This window comes from Bacillus rossius, chromosome 12 (genome assembly GCF_032445375.1).
Source record: "Bacillus rossius redtenbacheri isolate Brsri chromosome 12, Brsri_v3, whole genome shotgun sequence".
NCBI classification, from domain to species: Eukaryota; Metazoa; Arthropoda; class Insecta; order Phasmatodea; family Bacillidae; genus Bacillus; species Bacillus rossius.
In genome coordinates this window covers 32,488,573-32,514,715 of record NC_086339.1, presented here as the reverse complement: position 1 = coordinate 32,514,715, position 26,143 = coordinate 32,488,573, and the positions used below count along the sequence as shown (strand labels likewise).

Here is a 26,143-nt window from a genome sequence, read left to right as displayed (position 1 = left end):
ACGCAAAGTTCAGTAGTCACAAGTAAAAAAAAAAGGACAGAAAATGTTATCGATGTGTGTTTATTGTTATAAAAAAATTTATAATTGATAATGGTAGGTATTATTGTGGAAAGTATAGTAAAATTGCTGTAAAACATATTAATATTTATGAGTTAGTGATTTATTGTGATTTTTTATATGTAGCTTTTGTTTGTAGTCTTTTGTACCCAATGGCCCAATGGGACTTAAAAGTCCCGTTAAAATATTTTTATGAAATCAGTATTATAAATAAATCATATTCCTAGAACATGTTTATTGGTATATTTTATTGAAGGTTTCAAGGGGTTTTTATTAAAAAACCAAATTTTTTGATGTTTGGTCATGAAAGGGTTAATAATAAACCAGGAAAACCTATAGACCAAATTATTTATATAGTGTATTTATTTATCATATACCTTCTTATACATAACGATCCACGAACTCCCAAGTTACTAGTGTGCAGGGAGTGTAAATTTTGTCTTGTTCACCACCTCGTGTCCCCTCTGGTAATTAACTTTAATTTTCTTACTATTTTGCCCCGCAGTTTCCAAGGTGTTTTTAATTAATGTAAAATAATATAATCTTAGGGCACGAGGGGTGTTACAATAGTGCGAAATAAAACCCGCATAACGCGAGGTGAGAATTAATTTTTTGGTATAAATTTACTGCTGCGGGGGGTTGCCGCATCGTCGGATACATCGTGTGAATGCCGCTCGGGCAGTGTCTAGCCAAGCTCGGCGCGTCAACTATCGCAGGAAAAAGCCGTCTCAGCTGTCATGTTATCGTACCCGCGTGCGCGCGCGTCTGTGTGTCGTTTTCATGACTCAAAGCGATTCCCAGGCGACTGTAGATGTACTAGTTATCGTCAAGCTTTGTTTTGTTGTACACTTTATAATCAGCTAGTCATTTTGTTGTTGTGCGTGGTAAAGTTCGTAGTACATATGTAATAATTATGAAACGTGCAAAAGTAGTACAGTCTGATAAAGTGGTAGCAAAAAGAAAAACTAATTCTTTAGAAACGATGTTGGAAGTTGTACGGCATTCTAAAAACCATGAAGGCAATAGTGCAATTGGTCGCGCATTGGGCCGAAGTGAATCTACGATACGGACCATTGTCATATTTTGGAAAATAAATGAAGCTTGTAAGATTGTAGAGGAGAATGATCCAAACGAAGAAAGAAGTGACAACTTCAAAAAAAAATCGATAAGGTATGTCAGGTAAACAAAGACTTGTACGAACACAAAAAAAAAAGTAAAACACAAACACGGCTAGAAAGTTTTTTGCGCCTGCATTGACTTCCAAACGAGCAGACCTTGTGAAGGAGGCTACGGCACCGGCTTGGGAAAGAGAAGATGAAGGTTGTGACACGCCAGCTACCCCTCCCACTTCAGGACAGGAAGTTGATTCACCCCGTGCTGTACACGAACACAAAGACAGTTTGTTTACATTTTAACTCGTGGAGGAAGAAGCGACTACATCTACATTCGCTTTTTCTCCGGACAATCTATGTTAATATTTCCATTTATGTAAAGCAATCTGCAACTTATGTCATGTGTGTTTAGGAGTTCAATTTTTTTTTGTTTTAGGTTTTTTTTTTAAACAGACACACATAAGAATTTAGGGGAAAATTCAAAGGTAACTTGGTATGTCTGCGCTCAAACAGTTGTGCCATGTTTCATTATTGTTCTTAGATGTTTATTCCTCAAAGTTAATACGACTGATGCTCTCTACCATTGCGTGTGACAGTTTTATTACCTTCCCCTCGTACTTAAAAAGATTTTTTGTGGATTCACTAAACCATACCATGTAAAATAACATTGTTATTAACAGGGATAGCGGAACTCGCGTAACGCGAATTCACATAGCGCGAGTATTTCTCGGAACCAATTGTTCGCGGTATGCGAGTCCGAGGTGTATTGCCAATATCTCAAGTTAAGATCACTAATATATGTCAGTCATATTTCATATCTAAGTTTCATGCAAGAATAAAAAACCTCTAATGTAATAGCATTAATTTTTCTTGGACTTATGTGAAAAGTGAATAAAAACATTAATTCTATGTTTGAACTTTATTCAAAAAATATTTGATATTTGTGAATAAATTAAAACTAAATTTAAAATTGACTCTAATTTTAAAAATACTGGATTCGCAGAAGTAAAATACGTAACTACACGTACTATAAATAAATAAATAAATATATAAATATATAAATATATATATATATATATATATATATATATAGAGAGAGAGAGAGAGAGAGAGAGAGAGAGAGAGAGAGAGAGAGAGAGAGAGATATTACCATTATAATGCCTCCAAACTAAATAAGCAGACTTATAGCAAGAATTGCTACCTACTAAACTACTATAACTTTACACCCTAAATCATACACTTAAATAGTACTTACATAGACTGCTAGTAATTAACTAATTTTACTATAGAATTTATAATTATAAGTGATATGATATATACAAAATACCACTGCTTTTTTAAGTTCGATAAATTCATTACAAATGCTTTAAAAATATGGTACATGTATGTCACCGAGACAGAAGCAACTTATAATATACATGATTTCTAACTTAAAGTGGTGTGTGCCAGATACAGGGTAGTACTGTATATAAGATTTTATAGAATGTAGATCAGCCACTGAACTACATACACATTTTGTCAAAATAAATAATGTTATAAACACACACACAATTTAAACTACTTCCAATCAAGATAATTACGAGGAAGTACTTCAGCTATAACACATGTCTAACCAATAGCAATAGAGAATAAAAATTTTATTATAATTGTGCTAGTTAAAATTTGAAAGCATTTTACCTTAATCAGGATAGGAATCACACTATCAAGTATTTTTGTGATTATCTGGAAGCTGTACGCATCATCAAGCCGCAGAACAGAATATCCAATGAACGTGAAGATACTCATCATGTTGTGAAGAACCTGTTCCTGTGGGGAAGACAAAAAAAAATTTCTGATCGTAATTGCTAACGATTTCAGCACATTAGCAACAGAGTACGATGATTTAAATCCATACTCTATAAAGCAGTACACAGGCTAAAAATTGTCATAACTTACTTAAACTTACCAGATGCTACCAACAAGAGTGTATCAAATTCATATCCCATTGCAGTTTCTTTCAGCTATACACTGTTTCAAATACAACGGTTTAAAATAAAAACTACTTCATACTTTACAAAGATCACGGTGACCATGATCACGGTGACCATGATCACGGTGACCATGATCACGAACGCAACATGCTCATGTGTTGGTTAAATTTCAAATCCTTACATGACTAAAAATTATAAGCCCAGTCTAAGCATCCAAGTACATAGTTCACAGATCATTAAAAAACCTTTGGTACTATCATCTTAAGAAGCCCACCTAGTTCGCGATGCTCCCTGGTGTGTTTAGCATCGTGTCGCCTCTAAGCACAAGACTCTGAACTGGTGTACAGTTTTTACGTTATGTATAGGACTTTTATGAGATTTGAGCTGTAACCACAACATTATATGGCAGGTGGATTACAAGTGCCTTGAGTCTTTTCAAGAATCTATACTGGCTGTTTCATAGCTAAAAATTATTCTGGATACAGGTGTTTTTAGCCTTTTTCTTCCTCCTAAAAAACGAAACACGGCAATAAAAATACTAATCTAACCTCAGGATATACTTAAGTGCTTTTTTTTTGTAAGCAGACACCACTAAGATACCTTGAACTGTAAAAAATCATGTGGTTTTTTTCTAGAGCTCTGCACTCTATATGTGTGCCCAGGTAGGCAGGGCTCACAAGACTTCATACATAACAGTACAAGGTTTAATAATTTCACCTTGTACTGTTGTGTATGAATTTATACATTATGGTATCTATATATTAATAGTACCATTATTCTTGCACACCAAATTAATCAGAATTTAAACCAAAATATTCAAAATAAATGAACATTCACAAAAATTTTTAAACCAATACTTTAAAATTAATTATATGACAACAAAAACAGTAAAACTTAATAAATTCAAAAACAAATTACGATATAATTTTATTAATAATCAATATCCAGTGCCAGTACATAATTTTTTATAACCAAATAAAAATATTAAGATTATAAAATTTAAAAAAAAAATCTCCTACTTTTAATTTTTTTCATGATACAACTTATAGCTATAGTGCACTAAAAGTATAAAATGTTTATAAAAATAAACCTTTGGAAACAAATAATGAAAATGATTTTAAAATTTAAGTAATTTATTCAGTACAATTGTGTGTATGTTAATATTTCTTAAATTGCACAATTATTTAAGGATACTGATAACCATAAAAAATAGTTGCAATTCTAAAAAATAGAAATGTAACGATAAAATGGGTGACCATTAAATTAACTTTCTTTTTGTTTTAAACTTTTACGTAAAGATTGCAATTTGTCATGCTAGCAGTATTAGCATGTGTCATAACCATCATGTTTTCCATTTGTGGAAAAATCTCCTGGGCTTGACCCCGTTGGGGGATTGAATCAGGACCGCCCTAGTCAGGGGTACGTTCGTGTCGATGAGACAGGACGATAAGGTAGACGCTCACTGGTGCTTCTAGCACGGTATCGCCTCTGAAGTGCAAGGCTTTAAACCGGTGAACAGTCTGCTTGTCGTGAATAGGGCAACTATGAAATATGAGCGGTGAATGTAGCATCGTAAGCGTCCGAGAATCTGTACCAGGTGCTTCAAAACTTACTATTGAAAACACGCATATTGAGGCATTTTCACTCTTCTAAAAATAAAGTTCAAAAATGAAGTACGGAAACAGAACTACTCATACGCTCTCTCAGTGTATTCTGAAACAGAAACCAATCTGATATCTCTGAGCACAGCACGTGTGCCCAGGTAGCAGGTACGCAGGGGTAAGAACTGGAAGCGCGGGGTGTCGTCCCTACCGGCAGGACCTCCGCGAGGTGCGAGAGCAGCAGCAGGGCGTGGTGCTGGGTCTGGGGGTTCTGCGTGGAGCGCACGCAGCGGATCACCAGCTCCACGTTGAAGGCCCTCTCGGGCTGCGACACACCGGGCCCCGGGGGGGGCAGCTTCTCCAGGCAGTGCAGGACGCAGGACAGCAGCAGCTGCTTCACGTACTCCACCGGGGCCTGCTCCTCCAGCTCCAGCGCCCTGCGACGGTCAGAGCCGACACCACCTTCGCGAATCCCGTTCAAATCATTCTAACCTCAAACTACAGTAGAACCCTGTTATAATGTTTTTCAAGGGAGCACAAGAAAAAAAAAAACATTACTATAAGCAGGAAAACGTTATAAGCAGGAAATCTCAATTTAGCACTTAACAATGTTCGAGCTTTGTACCAATGGACTCACCAAGCTATGTAAACAACTTTAATGTTAAAACCAAACATATCTGGTTAAATTTTGTTTGTCTTTAAAGATACATTGCCACATTTTTTGTAAAATGGTCTCACAATTCATGATGACAACATTAAGAGTGAGAACGTCTACTCCTTTGCCACCTGAAAATGTTTAATTTAGGGATTCCTACGTATGAATGGAAAAAAAAAATTATTTGTATGCAATAGAAAATACTTTTAGTTATGCCCTCGCTCAATGGTTGGCAACTTAAATATCATAGGACTATGTACGTGCATAGTACATAGTACTGGAATGGCAAGGAAAGAGAAGAGTTGACTAAGGGTGCCAACTGACATGTAACTATGAACATTGTGTACCTTCAGTATATTGCATAAAATGGTATTTTAACAAACTTCATGTATTGTATGGCAGTGATTGTAAACATAAACATACATAAAGGAAACTTTTTATCGTAAGTGTTGGAATAATTTGGTTTTAAAATATTTTTTCCCCATTTATTGAATGTTAGAAAGCAAACATTATAAGCAGGAAATTACACCATTTATGAACGTTATATGCAGGAAATAAATACATTGTCCTTATGGGGGAAATATTGGGACTTTAAAAATATGACATTATAAGCGGGAAAACATTATATGCAGGAACATTATAACAGGGTTCTACTGTAATCTGTAATTTATTCACTACTAGTTTAATTTGAACATGCTACTAAACCTTTTTTTTAATTGCTTTTCACAAGAGTCCAAGACAGATCGTGGACAAAATTGTGATGTAAAGATGTGATTACTTAAATGACAATACCGGCCAATATTCCCAATTTTTCTCCATTTCTGACGTAATCTTTTCCAACCGACACTTAAAAAAAAAAACTGGTACACACGGAAAAAAAAATACAAATACATTAATTCAGGTGTCTTCCAAACTTTTCTATTTACCTGTTTATTTTACTCCATTTTTTTCTGTAATTTAGAGCTACGCTTGAATAATGAATAACGATAAGAAAATTATCATGGCGTGGGCACTAGCCACAGGCAGACATTTAAATTGTTGTAATTTAAGAAATAGTGTAATTATTAGATAATTAAAAAAAAATATATTAATTTAAGCAGTTGGGCTGTTACTTCCGGGACTGTTTCCCCCCCGCTTGTAATGAAACACACGAAGCCGCTTGGCCAAACAGCTTACTTCTTAAGAATGTCAAACAGCACAGGCAGGATCAGATGCGAAGAGTGCAGCTTCTTCTTGTTCTGGATGAACTCGAGCACCGTGACGCCCTTCTTCCACGCCTCAGACTGCAGCAGGAGGGGTGAAGGCGCTGGATTCATGGTTCTGCCACCAAAAAATTAAATAAATAAATAATAAGATACTATTGGTGTTTTGTAGGTGGCATTACCAGGATTTTATCTCCGGAGAAGACATTTTCTGGGATTGTTAGTCAAGTTAAGTACAGCGAAAGGTTTTTAATCTGGCACATTTGGGCCCACAGAAATGCAGGATTAGCACAGACAAGATTTCATGGTTTTTTATTTTCAGGCCAATTTCATTTTTAAAACAAGAAATTTTGATATTATTGTTTTTCTTTTCTATGAAATATGTTTATTAAAAACGACAGCATGTTACTGGACAAATATAACAAATGTTCCATGGTACTAATTTCCCCAAAAGTGTCATTTTGACTGATACATAATGCACCTTCACAATATAATGATTTGAAAAAAAGCATATCTTACTAATCGGAAAAATAAAATAAATCTGTTAAGTATTTCTGTGTTTTGAAAAATGTACTAAATTCGTAATGTAAAACTGTGTATCTAATAACAGTTGCAAGATTAAAAAAAAAAAAAGTAAATTTTTTCCAATCATTTGTACATAAATTGTGGTACAAACTTTCATTGAATTTAATATTTGAATGATTATGTATTTGTCATTAGAGTGAAGTTCTGATTGAAAATGCTGATTAATTTCATGCTTTTAATTGCATTTCAGAGCTTTGTGGTGTATTAACTTTAATTTTGGTGTTAATGGTGTAGTAACATGCTTTTCTGTGTTATTTCTGTTTTTTATTACAATTTAACATATAGCCTTGTTCCTACGGATTATCAATCTTTCCGGATAATCAAATGTCAAAATATAGTTTTAAATGGAACACCAAATAATAAAATAGAAAACAGGAAACAATATACTGAAAAGACGACCGACAGAAATTATAAATTCCAAGCTAACTACAAATGGAGACAGCGAAGTAATGCGACCTAGCAGGCCCAATTCAACACTAAAATCCACCAGAAAAATCTGAACACAGGTGGATTGATTGATGCAGGATTACAGGATGTATAAATTGCTGGATTAAAGATGTGACTTTGTAGTTTGTTATTGATTTTAATTTTAGGTGATTTTATGCTAATAGGTAATCGATAGATGGCTTAGAAACTAAAATTAACTTAAATCTTACAATTAATAGTGCCATATGTACCAATGCCTTACCTGGGATTCAAAGCCAGAACCTTTCACACCAAAGCTGGTGCTTAAACTAATTATGTTTCAGAGGTCGGCTAATTTATACACCTATAGTGTTTAATAATAACATATTTATCAACTTTATAAACTTAGCAGCCAACATACTAAACAGTGTTATTTTACTCATAAACTAGAGCTCCACAGATTATTTACTTGGACTGGTAGCCGCTACGATTAATTCAAATTACCTGTACCGCAAAGTGGTAAACTTACTTTCCCGCTTCTAGACTCATTCACAACTTACTTCCCCACCACTAGACTCGTTCACAAGTCATGAGTACATGGCAAACATGATGGTCAAAGCCACTGAAACACGGGATGCTAACCTCTTCCAACAACGTGGGCCAATCAGCAAATAGCTTCTTCAACATGCTGCTTTTTTTTAGCTAATCACAGAGTATTTTGTTTACTCATACATTGATAAATAATTATTTCTGCTTTGTCAATGACAACAGCACAATTAAAATTAACAGGCTTTCAAGTACAGGCACTACAAGCAACCAAAAAACATGTCAAGTTGCCACAGAATTTCACTCATATCTACAAATTACTACACCTTACTCTTATGTGATGACAGAAAAAACAAGACAGTTCAGGACTGCAATAGCAATAGATAGCTATGGACATAATTTTATGGTGAATTTTGAAAAATCAAAGTTACGTAGAAAATAGTATGAATACACAACAAATTACTGACATGTATGTATGTAAATAACTATGTACGTACAATATAGAAGTGTGAATTCAACTTAAATCAAAAAGACAATATGAATTTTAATAAAATTTAACTCCTATTAGGAAAAGTTAATATTTAAATAATCACGTTAGAATCAACAAATGTCTTTTTTTTAGCATGAAGCTTCTACCAAAAAATATATTGAAACCAAAAAGATAAAAAAAAAATTTACTTTACTAATGATTGACTTCAAACACAGAAATGCTTGCTGATTTATATTAAATTTTTTCTTTGATTTTGTTCTAGATATGCCTATTAAAAATTAATTATATATATCAGCTACAATTACCTCTTTCTAGTAAGTTTGAACTAGTTTGGACTAGAACGATCAATAATAACATCAAGCATAACCCCAAAAAGGTTTTGGCGTTATATGGAAATTATGAAAAATGGCTATAATGCTTATATGGCTTAATGGCTATGTGATTTGTGATCCCACTTTGCTGCCTAATGAATTTGGTCAATATTTTGCAAGTGTATATGTTCCCCAAACTATCAACCACCCAGATCTTGAAGCATCTATGTCACATAATTTTATATCAGTTCCTGAAATTTCAGATTCGTTGGTTTTGTGGGGCATTAAAGCTTTAAAAAACTCCATGTCTACTGGTCCAGATGGGATACCTAATTTTATACTTAAAGGTTGTTCACATTTATTGGTTCCTTTATTAAAACATTTGTTTGATATAAGTCTTAAAAATCAGGTTTTTCCTGATAAATGGAAAACTGCCAAAGTAATATCTAAACACAAAGGTGGTTCTAGATTATGTGTTTCAAATTATGGACCAACATGACCTCTTGAATGGCTTTTCAAAAATATTTGAAAAAATTATATTTTAACATTTTAATTTCCAAATAAAAAATTAACCTGTCTGATATTCAGCATGGATTTGAAACAGGTATGTCCACGGCCACTAATCTTAATACGTTCTTTAATCCCGTTTATAACAAAGTAATTAGCACAGGCCAAGTTGATGCCTGTTACTTTGACCTTGCCAAAGCCTTTGATTCTGTTAGTCATGTTATACTTCTTAGTGAATTATCTAATTTTTGACTCAACTATTGTTTTAAATAAATAAATAAATAAATAAATTATCTAATGAACCTATACCTATGTATTAAATACATACCGCCTAGGTCGCTTGGAATTCGTCTTCGTGCCAGTGATTTGCATCTCTGTTACACCAGCGTTCTTCATTCCAACTAAGTGCGGCAACAATAAACTAGCATCCAGGATGATGACTTTCACGACGTGGTTTATTGCCTGCAGCACAGCTGTCTGGTCGGTGCTTGTGCTCAGTGTCACAAGCAAGTCAAATATCTTGCGCTGCAGTTCACTCTTTAAGCTTGCAAAAAAATCCACACTAATCTGCAAAGAAAATACAACATACTAATACTAAAATCATAGCTACTCTTGACACTGCATTAATAAACAATTTTGTAGTTGTATGGCTCTTATGTAAAATAAGGTTGTTTCCCTTACGGATTGCCAACAAGCATTCACTAGCCATTTCAAAACAGTAAAGCTGCAGTATCTCAAATCAGAATTTTCCAATTCAATCAAACGTCTGTTCAATCCCAAAAGTTACCAGTTCTGTTTCAGCTTCATAGTGATTCAGATTTATTAATATTGCCAAAATTTCCCCCCCCCCCCCCCCCCCAAACAAGGATCTAAAATACATGACTTTGTCAACAATACACGCTATAAATAGTTTAATAGAGCTGGGCCGATGATGATCCCCAATCGTATAATCAGCCGATTTTGTTAATTTTGTCAGTAAGAGTGATTTACAAGGCCTCTTTTAAAAGCAAGCAGCAGAGAGATGAAAGAAAAAAGAATTTTAACGTTAGGTCGCGACACACAAGCCTTAAAACATAAAGCAAACGGATGAAGAAAAGAAGACTTCAATAGGTGGTGGTTGCCAGGTTACATGAAGAAGGGATGAGAGAGCATCATCTGCTTGTCTCCACTGGGAAGTTAAAGGACTAGCCTAGTAAGGGGTTGGCGAGGCGGGGGATGATAAGTGCGATGCCCATCGGTAGGGACCCCAGAAAATGGTGAACCGCGAAATACACGAAATACCGCGAAATTGGGCACTATTTCACAGTTTTCACGAAATCTGCTATTTTTTCACAAAACACGAAACTTTGCGCGAAATTCACGTAATTTCCATTACCAAGAATGTTTACATTGGTCGGATACTGTAAATAATCTTACTATCGATTGTATTGATATAGCGTAACGAAATTGATTGTAGTTCCAACATGGCGGAAAACATGTACCGTATATACTCGTGTATAGCGCGCCCTTTTTTCCCCTCAAGTAAAGGAAAAAAATAAGGATGCGCGCTATACACGGGGAAAAAAAATTTGGGGGGGGGGGGGGAGGAGTGGAAGTCGTTAACTGCCTGGTGACGGGTGACGTTTCTGGCCAGCCCCCACACATACGCACAAGCAACAAGGCCTCTCTTTCTCACACACACACACACACACACACACACACACACACACACACACACACACACACACACACACGCACGCGCACGCACGCACACACGCACGCACGCACGCACGCACGCACGCACGCACGCACGCACGCACGCACGCACGCGCGCGCGCGAGCAAGCTCGCACGTCATGGTCTCTTGTTTATTTTTAGACCTCCCCCCTTTACAGAAAGCCAGCTCAGAAGCTAGTAAAAAGAGAGAGAGAGAAAGAGAGAATGTTGTCACCAGTTCCCCCCCCCCCCCCCCCACTTCTTCGCTTCCTCCATTCCTCACCGGTGAGTCATCAAGTTCTCCGCGCCAGCTTAGCAACGTAGCGCGGCACGCCTCCCTCCCTTCCTTCCTTCCACGTACCAGTTGTGACGATATAGCGCTTCATTATCTTCCGTTTAGACAGCAGAGTTTATGTATTTTCCTGACGCATCACCACACATCAATTTAAATAATCAGGTACCACAAAATGTTAGTAAAATTTATTTATGGGGGAAAAAAAAATTTCAATTTTTTTTTCTTTGGAATTAGTTGCAAAAATCGTGGTGCGCGCTATACACGAGGGCGCGCTATACACGAGTAAATACGGTATATTTACGTTGCCGCTATGTAGCAGCGTTACGAACACAATTTTTGTGTAGTTGGTATTAGTTCTCAAAAATTCTAGCGCACAGAAGCAAACACAATATTTACGCTTACATAATAGTTTCATTCTGGCCGAACACAATATTTTTCGTGTGCGTGCCACTACGGCATAAATGTTTTACGGTGCAGCTTGCAGTAGTGTTTTTTTTTATGACGTCTCGGTTACTCGGTATTAATTTCCAAGCATCTAGTTAGTAGTGCTTATTTTTGTGTTAAGATGCCGAAAATAGTTACGGATTTTGATCGAGAACGAGAGATGAAGCAGAAAGGATTTTATATATTTGATGTTACGGATAAGATAATAATGTGTAAGTTTTGCAACGTTCGTATGGACTGGATGCGTCGAGACACATGCCTAAAACACGTTTCTAACACAACTCATAAAAAAAAACTTATGTGCTGCATCAACGTCGACTACCGGTACTGCAAAACAGACGTCTATAGGAGCTGCTTTGCAAACTTATAAAAACATAGTTGTAAACAAACAACAATTTATAATTGACTTTGTTGAAATGATGAATTGTAATACTATTGTTTCTGTAATTAATAATTATAATTACTTTTCTTCTTCTTATATACATTATTTTAATTGACCATACATTATTTTAATTTCCAAACATAGTAATAATACAACACAATTTTTAAAAAAAACCAACATTTGGTTAGAAACAGATGGAATAGAACAGGCTAGGGGAACACAGGGTTGCTGTAAAGGAGACAAGACCAAGAAGAAAACTAGAAACACTAAAAAATTTTTAGTGTTTGCCAACTAAGTGCATTTTAAGTTTAATATTAAAATTTAAAATTTTTTTAAGCAAAACAATCCTCGTTTGCCAATTTCAATTTTAATTTAATGTATCTCACCAAATTTTCACACCGATTTTTAGCACCGCTTGCTTATTTTTACACCGATTTTTTGCACCGCTTTTGTCATTTTTTTACACCGAAATGAGCCAGTTTTATTTACCATTTTCTGGGGTCCCTACCCATCGGTGCTTCCAGCACGGTGTCACCTCTAGGCACAAGGCTCTGGAGTGAAACGCTATCTTCTCATCGTGCGTAGGAAAACTATGAGATCCAAGCAGTAAACTTAACACTATATGGCGGAGAAATGAAGATAAAGTTATAAAGCAAGGCACTTGAGTGCTTTTAAGATTCTTTACTGGGCGTTTCATGCCTAAAAATATTTTCTGGGATTGTTAGTCAAGTTAAGTACAGGGAAAGGTCTTTAATCTGGCACATTTGGGTCCACAGAAATGCAGGATTAGCACAAACAAGAAACTTTGATATTATTGTTTTTCTTTTCTATGAAATCTGTTTTTTTAAAAACATATATGAAGAAAACATTCTTTGAGCCCTTATCATTCTCCTAAAGATACAGTTTCAAAACAAAACACGGAAAATGAACTACTGTACAGCCCTCAACGCATTCTTAAATGCTTTTCGCAACCAGACACCACTCGACATCTGGAATGCCGTGGTTTTCCCTGAAACCCACCTGCCGGAGCACGAGGACCGCAGGGACGGTGGGACTGCCGTCCTCGCCCCACACCCGGGTCCCGCCGTCGGCCAGCGCCGCCTCGACGAGCCCCCAGCACCGGGGGTCCTGCAGGACGCCGCCAGTGTCCGGCCCCAGCTTCGCCAGCACGCGCCGCAGGATCGCGGAGCCGTGGACCCCGAGCCCGCCCCGCGAGGGCCGGGACAGCACCTTCCTGCCCAGCGGCACCAGGCTCACCAACATGTCCTGCGGGGGGAACAAACAAGGACTGTATGCAGGCCTCTGCAAATTTAAAGATTAATATTACCAAATAATTCACGCGTATCAATTACTTTTCAAATCAAAACCAAGCATACAAATAAACTTCTCACAAATCACAGGAGTCCAAACAAAATTTGAAAATTTATGTAACTAGAATAAAATTTAAAAGAATAAAAAAAGAGAAAGAAATTCTAAACCATAATCACAGATTTTTTTTAAATATAAAAACTAGGGGTGTGCGAATAGTGGATTTTGATGGTCGAATATTTTTGAATTGAATAGTAAAATTTTCGAATAGAATGCGAATAGTTCGAAGTCGAATAGTTGTAATATATATATATATTTTTTTTTTTATGTTACCACACTGAACAATGGCAGGTTTTCATATATTTAGTTTATACAAGATATATTCTGTGAATGAAACCACAAAAAAAAAGTTCACTTAGTATTTTTAAGAGTTACTGAGGACATGAATTTTTATTTCATATATAATAATATTTAAAAATTGTTATCTATTGTTTTTACTTTCGGTTACCACAATGGAAAAATTTGGATAAAAAAAAATGTGTAACATGGGAAATTAATTTCATTGTACTTCAAACATATATGACTGGAAAAACTCCGTGATTAACTTCAATACTCAAAACGCGTATATAAAAAGGTTATCATTAAATAAAATATTTGAAACAGTTAATTTTAACGGTTTTACGTTTACCGTCTAGCTTTTGAAACAAGTTGGTTTAATGTAGGATGATTTTGGTTTGGTTTTTTTCTTGAAATGAACCTTTTAAAAATACATTGCGGTTATGTTAGTACGAATGTATAAATACTTTTAAAAATACATTGTGGTTATGTCAGTAAGAATGTGTAAATACTTTGGAAATTACAATAGAAGCTGGTGAAAAATGAAGCTCTTGGAACCACTACGAGAAATAAAACACAGCCATGTACGAGGGTTATTTTTTTTTCAACCTCCGATCGGCTGTAATAAAAAAACGGGAATGAATTGGGAAATTATTTTAATGTCTAAAGAAACGTACATCTTTACTCAATTTTTCCACATAATCACCGTGCAGATTGAGGCATTTGTCGTACCGATGCACCAGCTTTCCAATACCCTCTGCATAAAATGATGCCTCCTGCCTATTCAGCCACATTTTAACAGTGCCCTGCAGTGTGATTACAGTTTCATTTCTCCATGGCATGCCCATTAATCAATACCCTAATCGCTCGTACACGAATCGACACGTCTCGTAGTGTTTACCCCTTCCACCAACCATGTGGAGCGGCCAACTCACACCTCAGTTGAAGCTTGGTTATGGGAATGTCAACATGGCTGCAACGATAAACTGTACGGCGAAATGCGAGCTGCGTGGAGTCATCCGTTTCTTACGGGCAGAAGGGCACACTGCAGCAGAAATCCATCGCCGAATGAGTGTTGTGTACGGTGAAAACTTTATGAGCGATGGCGTTGTGCGAGAGTGGTGTCGGAAATTCCGCGAAGGCTGTATTGATGTCCATGATGAAGGTGGCCAAGGAAGGAAGTCGGTAGCAACAGGAGAAACAGTTCAGAGAGTTGATGAAGTTGTTCGTGAGACGTCGATTCACGATTTCAGAACTGTCTGAACAATTTCCGCTCATTTCAAGGTCAGCCCTATACGCCATTGTTACAGATAATCTCGGATACAGGAAAATCTGTGCCCGATGGGTACCCAAGATGTTGACTGACATCAACAAGGAGCGGCGAATGGCATCAGCCTTGTCGTTTTTGCTGCGTTACGCAGACAATGGTGAACACTTTTTGACTCAAATTGTGACAGGTGATGAAACATGGATTCATTTCGATAATGAAGAAACAAAACTTCAATCATAACAGTGGATGCACACCTATTCTCCAAACAAGCCGAAAAAGTTCAAACGGACATTCAGCACCAAGAAGCAGATGGCTACAGTGTTCTGGGATCACCAAGGTGTGCTACTGGTTGATTTCATGGAGCCAGGGACAAAAATCTATGCTGCTGCATACTGCGCGACACTACGACGGCTAAGACAGTCGATACGCAACACGCGGAGAGGAATGCTGACATCTGGTGTTGTCTTGCTTCATGACAACGCCCGACCGCATAGTGCCGCCGTAACACAACAACTCCTTGCAAGATTTCGATGGGAAGTGTTTGATCACCCTCCTTACAGTCCGGATTTGGCACCGAGTGACTATCACCTTTTCCCTACTGTGAGGTGGACTGCAGCTTACCCCCATGCCCTGATAAAATGGCAGTTAAGCCACTTTTTTCCAACTTTGATAGCAGTATTGTCTACAGCCAGGGGGCTGTTATTGGCTAGGAACTACTTTCTTGCGCCCTGATCCACTTAGTTTTAGCTTGAAACTTTTGCGTGTGAACTAACTTGTAGGACGTCAAGAATAGTGGTTAAACATTTTCTGAAATTAGACTTCGTTAGAATAAGTGAGCTTGCTAAACAGTGGTGAAGTCAAATTCCCTTTTTTGGAGTGTGGCGGAGGGATACGGACGGCCGGCGGAAGAGACGGAGGGAGAAGAAGGTCAAGATGGAGGAGGGGACGCTGTGAGAAAACGTGGGTGTAAGGTGCACAGGGGAGGAGTAAGGAAGCGAGACTGAAAAAGGACTGGATCAAGGTGTTGCGAGTTGGTTGAGTGGAAGTGATGCGACAAACTCTTGTGTAGCCATTTTTCGGTAACCACTGAACCGCTGGAAAATCCCTTTGGTTGGGGAGTTGTGCAACAACCAATGGCGCCCGAAAAAACGTGAGTCGGGGGTGGAAAACATTACAACTGAGCTGGCGCCCGAACAGGGACCTGAAGAAAGAAGTATTCAGGGAGAAATATGGCTGCGAGAGAAGAGAAACAAAGGAGAAGCTGCGTGTAAGGTATTCCTGAAACAGGATGATTAAGGTCAGTGTAATTTGCCATAACAAACATGAGTGAAGTGCCGATACGAGACTGGATGGATGAGCTGTGTTCCGCGGGTTTTTGAGGGAGTTGTGTTTTGCGGAGGAAAGAAGTAACTGTCACATGGTGTGGTTTTCCGTCGAGCCGAGCTCCTGTGAAACAATAGTTGGTGTCCTCTGTGTTCTATAACTATGGCCGTCTGCCTGTTATTCTTGTCCTGCTTTCAAGTGTTTTGTGGATCAGGGTAAACATAGTTACGTAATTAGGAGTTATATAAACTTTGTGCAAGTGGTTTAATATTGTAAACACAGGAGACAGTCATGGCCCCAGTAGATACTCGTAGCGGGGGCGCGAGGGGTGACGCAGAACGGAGTAACGGGAATGAAAAGGATTTGGGGATAACCGCTGAAGGAGGGGAAAGTAGGGGAAGGGAGAGAGATGGTGAAGGGGCTGGCGCGAGCGTTGTTAGCCCACCCAGTGCGGCCGACAGCACACCGCTATCTCCGCAAGGTAGCGAAAGTAGTGAAGTTATGGACATGTTGAGGGAAATTATCAAAGGTCAGCAATCATTCCAACTAACGGTGGAGAACAAATTTCGTGAACAGAATAATCAGTTTATTGGATTGCGGGAGGAAATGAGTGCTTTCAGAAAAGAAATGAGGGAGGAAGGAGATAAAGTGATGGCTAGGCAGATTAGCTTTGAGAACTCCTGTGAACTGCGTTTAGGTGAGGCTGAAAATCGCCTGAGAGTAGTAGAAAGTGGGCAGGAACAGGGAGAGGGAAGGTGGATGGAGGTCAGCGGACAAGTTGCTGAGCATAGCCAGGAAATAGCAAGGCTTGGGAATAAAATGTTAGCGCTGGAACAGGTGGTCAGGGTGCAGCCAGGAGACAGTGAGCTTGTTAACCGGAGTCGAACAAGCAGGCTGGGAAGTGCAGCAGTAGAATCAGCTACCTGTGAAAGTCAGGGGGAAGTAAACAAGCGGGGAGAGACCAGGGAGGACAACACAAGTAGGGGCGGACGTTGTGCACCACAGTACCACGATCGTGACATACCGAAGTTCACCGGGAACGGAAATGTACACCCGCGTAAACATACCAGCAACCTAAAGGAGTTTTTTTCTATGTATGGTTGTGGGAGTGAGGAGAAATTGGTAGTGGCCAAGAGGTCAATAACAGGGGGTAGTAGCAACTGGCTTAGGCTCTGTGACCACCGAATGGCAAATTTTGCTGACTTCGAGCGTGAGTTTACCGCGGAATACTGGGACAAGAGAATTCAGGGAACTGATAGAGCTGAACTGTACCGGGGACGGTGTGTTGAAGGGAGCCTGGAGAGCCATCTGAGTAGTGTGGTAGAAAGAGCCAGGTACTATGACACGCCATTAGGTGAGGAGGAAATAATAACCATGATTTACACACAGTCACCACTGCGGGTGCAGGAGGCATTAGTGGGCAAGGAAATCACGACAATTGAGCAACTTAGAAAAGTGCTGAAGGAGTTGGATAGGCTCAGTGCGCTGCGTGAGAAGGGGGGAGGATTTTACAGGACAGGAAATCGTGACACAGACCATCGCTTAGAGCGAGGGATGGGGGGAAGCGGCGGAGGCCAAAGAGGCGACGGATGGAGTGGTGAAGCGCAGGAGGGGAGGGACGCCCAAGGTCACCCCGGGAATGTGAGGGGGGAAGGCAGGGAAGAAGGCAGGCCAGCCGATGGCAACAGCAACTGGCGAGGGGGTTGGCAAGGAGGGGGGAGGGACAGATGGAGGGGTGGAAGGAAGGGAGACTGGGCGACAACCGGTGAAGGGCGCGTAGCAGGAGAGAGGACAGACAGAAATCAAAACAATGAACACAAGGACGGTGCTGTTCCGGGAAACGGAGAGGGTCGCCTAGCCTAAGCTGCCAGGTTAGGCAGATCCACACTGATAGGAGGCAGTCTGTTGACCGGGCAGAAACCCGTGATAGTATTGATGTAATTTTCACTGACGATAGAAGTTTTTTATTAAACGAGGCAGAAACTGTAGTGAAAGGCAGAGTCATTCCGGAACTGGCATGCAAAGTAGGAGACCAGGGTGTGGCAATCTTGTTTGATTCCGGGTCAGAAGTGTCTGGTGTGTGCGAACAGTTTCTGGTGAACTTAAACAGGTTAGGATATGAGTTTCCGGTACTTCCGGTGCCGCAGTTAACCATAATAGGAGCAACAAGGGGAAAAAGCAAGAAAGTAAATAAACAGGTATATCTGAATTTCAAGATAGGGCCAGATGAGTATTTTGCAAACTGTTTGGTCATCCCACAGTTAGCTAAGGAAATAATAATTGGCATTGATTTCATGGCAACGCACGAGGTAGTAGTAAGCTTTGTGACAGGGAGTATTTTCGTAAGCACTAAAAAATACAGTATGCTGCAGGGCACAACGGTGTTCGAGCGGGGTGGGGGGTCGCTGCGAGTGCAGTACGTAGAGGAGTGGGAGAAGGGGAGAGAGGAGAGAGAACTAGCGCTTGCTGTAGGAGGGGAAGAGATAAGCAGGAGCCATGTGTCCTTGAGTGGCTGGGAGGAGAGGTTGGACAGTGTGTTGGCGGCCTGTGAGGAGGGGAGTGAAGGGGAGAGAGAGCAGCTGCGGGAAGTACTGCGCCGCTATAGCGATGTGTTCAGCGACGAGCCAGGGCTGACAACCGAGTATACTGCAACCATACCGGTGACCAGAACCACCCCATTCAAAGGGAAAAGTTACCCAATACCTAGAGCATGCAGCGAGGAAGTGGAAAGACAGATCAAAGAAATGGTGGAGAAGGGTATTATAGAGCGGGGGAACAGCCCATTTGTCAATCCGCTTGTGTGTGTAAGGAAAAGCGACGGGAGTGTACGAATTTGTGTTGATTCCCGGGGGGTGAAAGATCATATTGTGCCTGACAGGCAAAGCCCGGTCGAACCTGATTCCCTGTTTTAATCATTTTACGGCAGTAAATATATCAGCACGACCGACTTCACAAAAGGGTATTGGCAGGTACCACTAAAGAAGGAAGATAGGCCGTATACAGCTTTTTTGTACAGAGGGCGGTCGTATCAATTTAAAGTGCTCCCTTTTGGCCTACCAAATAGCGTTGGGGAGTTCTGCAGAGCGGTGGATGTTTCGTTGGGACCCGAGCTAGAGTCAGTGGTGCATACTTATGTAGATGATGTTCTGATTGCCACAGAGACGTTTGAACAGCATGTACAGATTTGGGATAAACTGTTGTGTAGGCTTAGAGAGGTGAACCTGACACTGAGGTTATCCAAGTCAAAGTTTCTGAGAAGAGAAGTAAAGTTTTTGGGGTTTCAGCTCAGTGCAGAGGGGATCAGACCGGACCCTGATAAAGTAAAGTTAATAAAAGATTTTCCTAGGCCACAGTCAGTCAAGGAGCTGAAGGGATTTTTAAAGTTGTGCAATTTTTACCGGCGGTTTGCCGAAAGATTTGCTGATACTGTGGAACCATTACTCAGGTTATTAAAGAAAGGTTGTAAGTGGCAGTGGGAGCAGGAGTGTGAAGACAGTTTTGAACGAGCAAAGGCCTTGTTTATTGACAACTGTATAGTAAGGCATCCTAACATGAGCAAACCTTTTTTTTTGTGCACTGATGCATCCAGTTACGGAATAGGGGTGAAGTGCTTTCAACGAGGCAAGAAGGGGGAAGAGGAGCTTATAGGGTTGCTGAGTAGGACGCTGAGCCCTGCGGAGCGTGCGTATACAGTCACTGAGAGAGAGTGTCTGGCCGTAGTGTGGGGTTTGGGAAAGCTGCGTAATCTGTTGTTAGGTAGCTCGGTTGTGGTATTATCAGACCACCATTCGCTTTCGTTCCTTATGTCTTGCAAGTTAATGGGAAGCCGGCTAACACGCTGGTGTTTAGCAATGCAGGAATATCGTCTAGAGATAGTGTATGTGAACGGGGGTGAAAACCAAGATGCTGATCTGTTGAGCCGCACAGTGATAGAGGGGGAGGAGATAGTGCTGGAGGAAAAACCACGCACGGGACCAGTGATGGCGGGGATGACCTTGGAGCGAGACGAGATCTTGGTGGCTGAGTTTGGTCAGCTAGGGGAACGGCAGAGAGAGGATCCTGTGTGGGGTGATGTGATCAAGTCATTGGAAACCACCAGTCAGGTGGGAAGTAATGCAAGGGCAGAAAATTTAAAGCAGTGGTATTGTTTATCTGGGGGGTTACTTTTCAGAAAGGAAAAGGCAGGCACAGTGGACTGGAAGTTATGTGTTCCTGAGTGCTGGGTGAAAAGGCTTGTTTGGCATTTGCATCGCAGCAATGGTCATTTTGGGGCCAAGAAGGTTCTGTGGTTAGCAACAAATAGCTACTACTGGGTGAGCATGGAGAAAAGTATTAGGAAGATATTACGGAGTTGTGACATATGCCAGAAGGCCAAGTATCCGAATAGGAGCTGGGAGGGCAGTTGGGTGCCGATTATTCCTGAGGGGCCCAGGGAGCTGATCGCAGTTGATTTGTATGGACCATTACCAAAGGGTCGGGGCGGTGTTCAGTATCTGTTCGTAGTGTTGGATGTGTTCTCAAAGCTGGTCTGTTGTTATCCATTAAAGAAAGCTACCGCAGCTGCTTGTGTTAGCAAGCTGATCAATCAGTATTTCAGTGAGTATGGGGTACCTAAGAGGGTGCTTAGCGATCATGGGACGCAATTTACATCAGACATGTGGAGATGGGAGTGCGCCTGGGCAGGAACAGAAGTAGTGTACAGTTCTGTCCGACATCCCCAAAGCAACCCTAGTGAGAGAGTCATGCGGGAAATAGGGAGATTGCTGCGGACCTACTGCCATGATAGCCATAGTAAGTGGGCTGATGCAGTTCCGCTCATCAACAGCGTGCTTAATGAGCAGGTACACAGTGGGACCGGGTTCTCTCCTCGAGAGATTGTGACAGATGAAAGACAACGGGATGAGCTAGCAGGACAATGTGTGTTTCCTGCAGTCGATGAATTGAGTAGGGAAGATAGGGTGAAAGAAGTACGCCTTCGCTTGAAGCATGCAGCGTTAAAGAGGGGTCAGCAGCAAAGTAAACCGTTTCAGAGATTCCAAGTAGGGGACCTAGTACTACTCAGAGTTAGTGAGAAAAGTAACTATTTGCAGAAGGAAACCAAGAAACTTCACCTACTCTATGAGGGACCTTTCAGGCTAAGCAAGGCAGTGGGCCCGAATGTTTGGGAACTGGTGGGGGTCAAAAATAATGAAGTGCGGGGTATCTTTAATCAAGGGTTACTGAAGCCTTACTTTTGTGACATGTGATTTGAGGGTGTTAAAGAAAGGGGCCATGACTGGATCTCATGTGGTAGGGGCAACATGGTTGGGTTACCCTAGTGGGAGACTAGAAGCCATGACAACTAAGAGCCTGTGTAGATAAGTGGTGTTATTATATAGAGGAGAATGAGGAATGTTATTTGTGTTGATCATGCTACTAGTGCAGTGACTGACGTGAGCCTGCTGAGAGAGAAAGCCATCTGAATGTTGTGAGTCACCCATTAGGATGACTTTATCTGGGGGGTTGTGAGGTGGACTGCAGCTTACCCCCATGCCCTGATAAAATGGCAGTTAAGCCACTTTTTTCCAACTTTGATAGCAGTATTGTCTACAGCCAGGGGGCTGTTATTGGCTAGGAACTACTTTCTTGCGCCCTGATCCACTTAGTTTTAGCTTGAAACTTTTGCGTGTGAACTAACTTGTAGGACGTCAAGAATAGTGGTTAAACATTTTCTGAAATTAGACTTCGTTAGAATAAGTGAGCTTGCTAAACAGTGGTGAAGTCAAATTCCCTTTTTTGGAGTGTGGCGGAGGGATACGGACGGCCGGCGGAAGAGAGGACGGAGGGAGAAGAAGGTCAAGATGGAGGAGGGGACGCTGTGAGAAAACGTGGGTGTAAGGTGCACAGGGGAGGAGTAAGGAAGCGAGACTGAAAAAGGACTGGATCAAGGTGTTGCGAGTTGGTTGAGTGGAAGTGATGCGACAAACTCTTGTGTAGCCATTTTTCGGTAACCACTGAACCGCTGGAAAATCCCTTTGGTTGGGGAGTTGTGCAACAACCAATGGCGCCCGAAAAAACGTGAGTCGGGGGTGGAAAACATTACACTACGTTGAAAAAGTGGCTTGGAGGACGACGCTTCAACACCAATGATGAACTGCAGAGCACTGTTAAAACGTGGCTGAATAGACAGGAGGCATCATTTTATGCAGAGGATATTGGAAAGCTGGTACATCGGTACGACAAATGCCTCAATCTGCATGGTGATTATGTGGAAAAATAGAGTAAAGATGTACGTTTCTTTTGACATTAAAATAATTTCCCAATTCATTCCCGTTTTTTTATTACAGCCGATCGGAGGTTGAAAAAAAAATAACCCTCGTAAATACTGTATTGGTCCGAGTATAAGGCGACCATTTTTACATAAACAAAAGATAAAAAAATTGGAAGTCGCCTTATTTTCGCACCCAAAACGTCAACAGCGAAAACATTAGTTCCACGCAGAAAGCTATAGTAGAAACATTGTTATACAAAATGTTCACGATTTTTTATATTAACTAAAACTTTGTTACCTCACACGGGAAAAACGATAAATCCACCCAATATTGCAGTAATTCACAATTGTTTAAAGTTGAAAATTAAAATAGTTGTTCTTGAGTAAAAATTGAATGTTGAAGCATCTCAAAATGGCAACCTTTTATTACACAAATCATATTTGTACTTTGTGTACAATCGCGTGTTAACATTTACGGTAATTTAATTTCAGATTTTTAACGGAAATATTTTTACTAAAATATCACTTCTATTTTCAGAACGATTATTTACGTTTACAAACAGAAAATGTTAAGAACATTTCGGATGTAATGTTTGGAAATTCACGGCTGCCAACTGTCTTTCCATAAATTTTCTTTGTTGTAAAACGAACATTGCGAACACACACGAAGACAACATATTTACAGAAATTTGGTACGTTGCTTCAAAAGCTATTTTAATAATTTCACAGTAATCCACTCTTAACAACATAATTAACATAGATTATTCTTTAAAATTCATAGGACAGAGAGTAATGTGGACAAATATTCGCGGTCACGTCACCGAAGTTATTCATGGCCGTATGCTACACCATGGCAGCTAGCCACTTGTTTTGTTCCGGCAAGCTGCATTCTTTGTTTGCGTTGTTACGTTTAACACACTACTAAAAAATTACGTAGCTTAAATGAAACGGAAAGTTAAATGTGGTATACATAAATGAAAAAAGGATTTATCAAAAAAAAAAAAAGTATGTCTAATGTATTTTCACATTAATTTCTACCAAAATTATTTCTACATTTGTTTGGCCTCCTCAAACTGCAGGTCGCCTTATATTCGGGCCAATACGGTATTCACAATTTTAAATTTTGCTATTCGACTTACGAATGCAAATAGTTCGTCAGTTACTATTCGCAACTATTCGTGTTTACAAATATTCGCACACCCCTAATAAAAACAATTATGTACTGTGCCACAGAAAACATATACTCATAAATATCTGAATAAGTCTCTTTGGCTTCATACATGTTTAAATAATGTATGAACAATTCAAAATGTTGAAACAAATATCAAATTATTACATTTTTGAATACTTGCAGACACCTAGTTCTATGTAACATATCCAAACCAAATACTAAGCTGACCAAGGCTACACGATAACAAAGACTGACTGGTGGTGTGATGTTTGCCAGCAATAGAAGGAAAATTAAATTTTTCTGAGGCTAATCGCATCTCGTCTTAGAGACGGTAACACACGACACAATTAAGGGATATTGCTTGGGATAGTCATCTGCCACGACCTACAGCAACGAAAGAACCATCCAAGCATTTTGCCAGCATAGATTTCAGAAAACCATATAAAGCCAAAAGACTTTAAATAATTCTAGTAAAAAATCAAAAAAATACAATATGTCTAGGGACAAGATTATACAGACAATTGCGAGAAAAAAAAATCCCAAATAATACCGAAAATTAATGCACCATATAGCACCAAAAAGCAAGTTATATCATAGAACAAATGTAGTATTTAGAATTTAACCAAAACTTAATTCAAATCATAAAGAAAGTAATCTTATAATTTTTGAAATTCAAGGAATGTCATTTCCGAACAAAAAATTGTAGCAAAGTGATGGCTCAGAAAAATTAATTTAATTTTTTTTTATCGTGCAACTCTTATTGAATCATTTTAAAACCACAAATGGTCGCTTATTTAATTCTGAATGTATCTTTTTTTAGTCCAATTCATTACAAATTATTTTATTCTAAAAATGTGGCACATAAATTTTACCACTATTTTGATGGAGTGAGTTTTACAAAATAGCTTTTAAAAAATAATAACAATAACACAGAAATATTCATTTTTAAATATTGGACTAAAATTAAGCCATAAAATCTTGTCTAATTATGTCACATGAATAGATCAAAAATGGAAAAATATTAAACTCATACAATCAAACATACTTCAGAACTGATATTCTCCAGTGTGCCCAGCAGGACGGAGGAGACAAAATCTGGCGTTTTAGCATCAACTATGATGCCCAGTAGAGTCTGCAGGGTTTTAACCTGATGTTCTGAGTTGGGTGTCTTGTCGAGGAAAGCTTGCATCGCTTTCGTTAACTGGCTGGAAATAAAACAAACCAATACACACGTTCATTTTTTTCATTGCATTCCAAACCTTAAAGCTATGATAAAAACCATCCATAGTATAAACACTATAGCGTTAAACTCCTAAACAAGTGAGTTTTTTTTGGCAGATTCAAGAGAGGCACTAAGCTGTCATCATACAAATTACCGTATTTACTCGCATATAGGTCGCAGCAATTTTACCAGATTTGATGCGGAAAAAAATGAAGTGCGCCCTATATGTAAAGAAAATTTTTTAAAATTTTTGAGGAATTTTTTTTGTAATATTTTGCTTTAAAATGCGAAAAAGAAGTTTATATAGGTACAGTAGAATCTCGTTATAAAGTACATCAATAAAGCCCCAACTTTTATACTTAGTAATGAAAGTACTTTATTCTGAAAGTCTATATATTTACCTTTAAAACGTAGCATTTTTGAATTTTTAAAAATAATTTAGTAGGGGATCAAATGTTACATTAGCTTGGAAGCAAATATATGTAAAACAAGAATTAAAAAAAAAAATTTAACTTAATACAGTAGCCTAAATTCTAGGCCTACATGTACAAAATTTATATCTGTCGAACACAAAATGACAAATTTGTTAAAACTATTTTGCAGATATGTACATTTATTGGGACAGAATTTCCTTGTTATCTCCTAGGTGAAGTCTCTTGCGACCAGCAGATAAAGATGATTGTTCGTACAATTTAATAAATTTTTAGCGATTGTTGACAGTGTAGTGAGCACCAAACCAAATGACAGTGCTACATCTGCATTTCTCCTTCAATGTGAACTGCTTGAGTTTCTTTTTATCTTTTTGGCCAACCATCCTGATTAAAATGGGAAGCCTACAACTCACGTAGTTTCGGTTCCCTACCACGTTCGTTTAACTTCGGATTTCTCTCAAAAATTGAAATTAAAAAAACAAAGCGTTAGGTTAGGTTAGTCACGTCACAACATGCTTGTTTTCATTTGAAACTTCTGATTTAGCGGCTGAAGTGGCGTTAATACCAAAACGCAAA

General features: G+C 39.1%; 1 protein-coding gene across 2 annotated transcripts in view; it reads right to left on the bottom strand.

Moving 5' to 3' along the window:
* Positions 1-26,143, bottom strand: part of LOC134537809 (HEAT repeat-containing protein 1) — a 103,605-nt gene that overhangs the window by 41,017 nt on the left and 36,445 nt on the right. For both annotated transcript variants that reach the window (XM_063378643.1, XM_063378644.1), the window contains exons 11-16: positions 24,960-25,119; positions 13,277-13,522; positions 9,770-10,008; positions 6,572-6,715; positions 4,952-5,177; positions 2,847-2,975 (exon numbers count right to left, since the gene is read on the bottom strand). In XM_063378643.1, the coding sequence (XP_063234713.1) occupies positions 2,847-2,975; positions 4,952-5,177; positions 6,572-6,715; positions 9,770-10,008; positions 13,277-13,522; positions 24,960-25,119 (1,144 nt within the window). The remainder of the gene's footprint in view (positions 1-2,846; positions 2,976-4,951; positions 5,178-6,571; positions 6,716-9,769; positions 10,009-13,276; positions 13,523-24,959; positions 25,120-26,143) is intronic.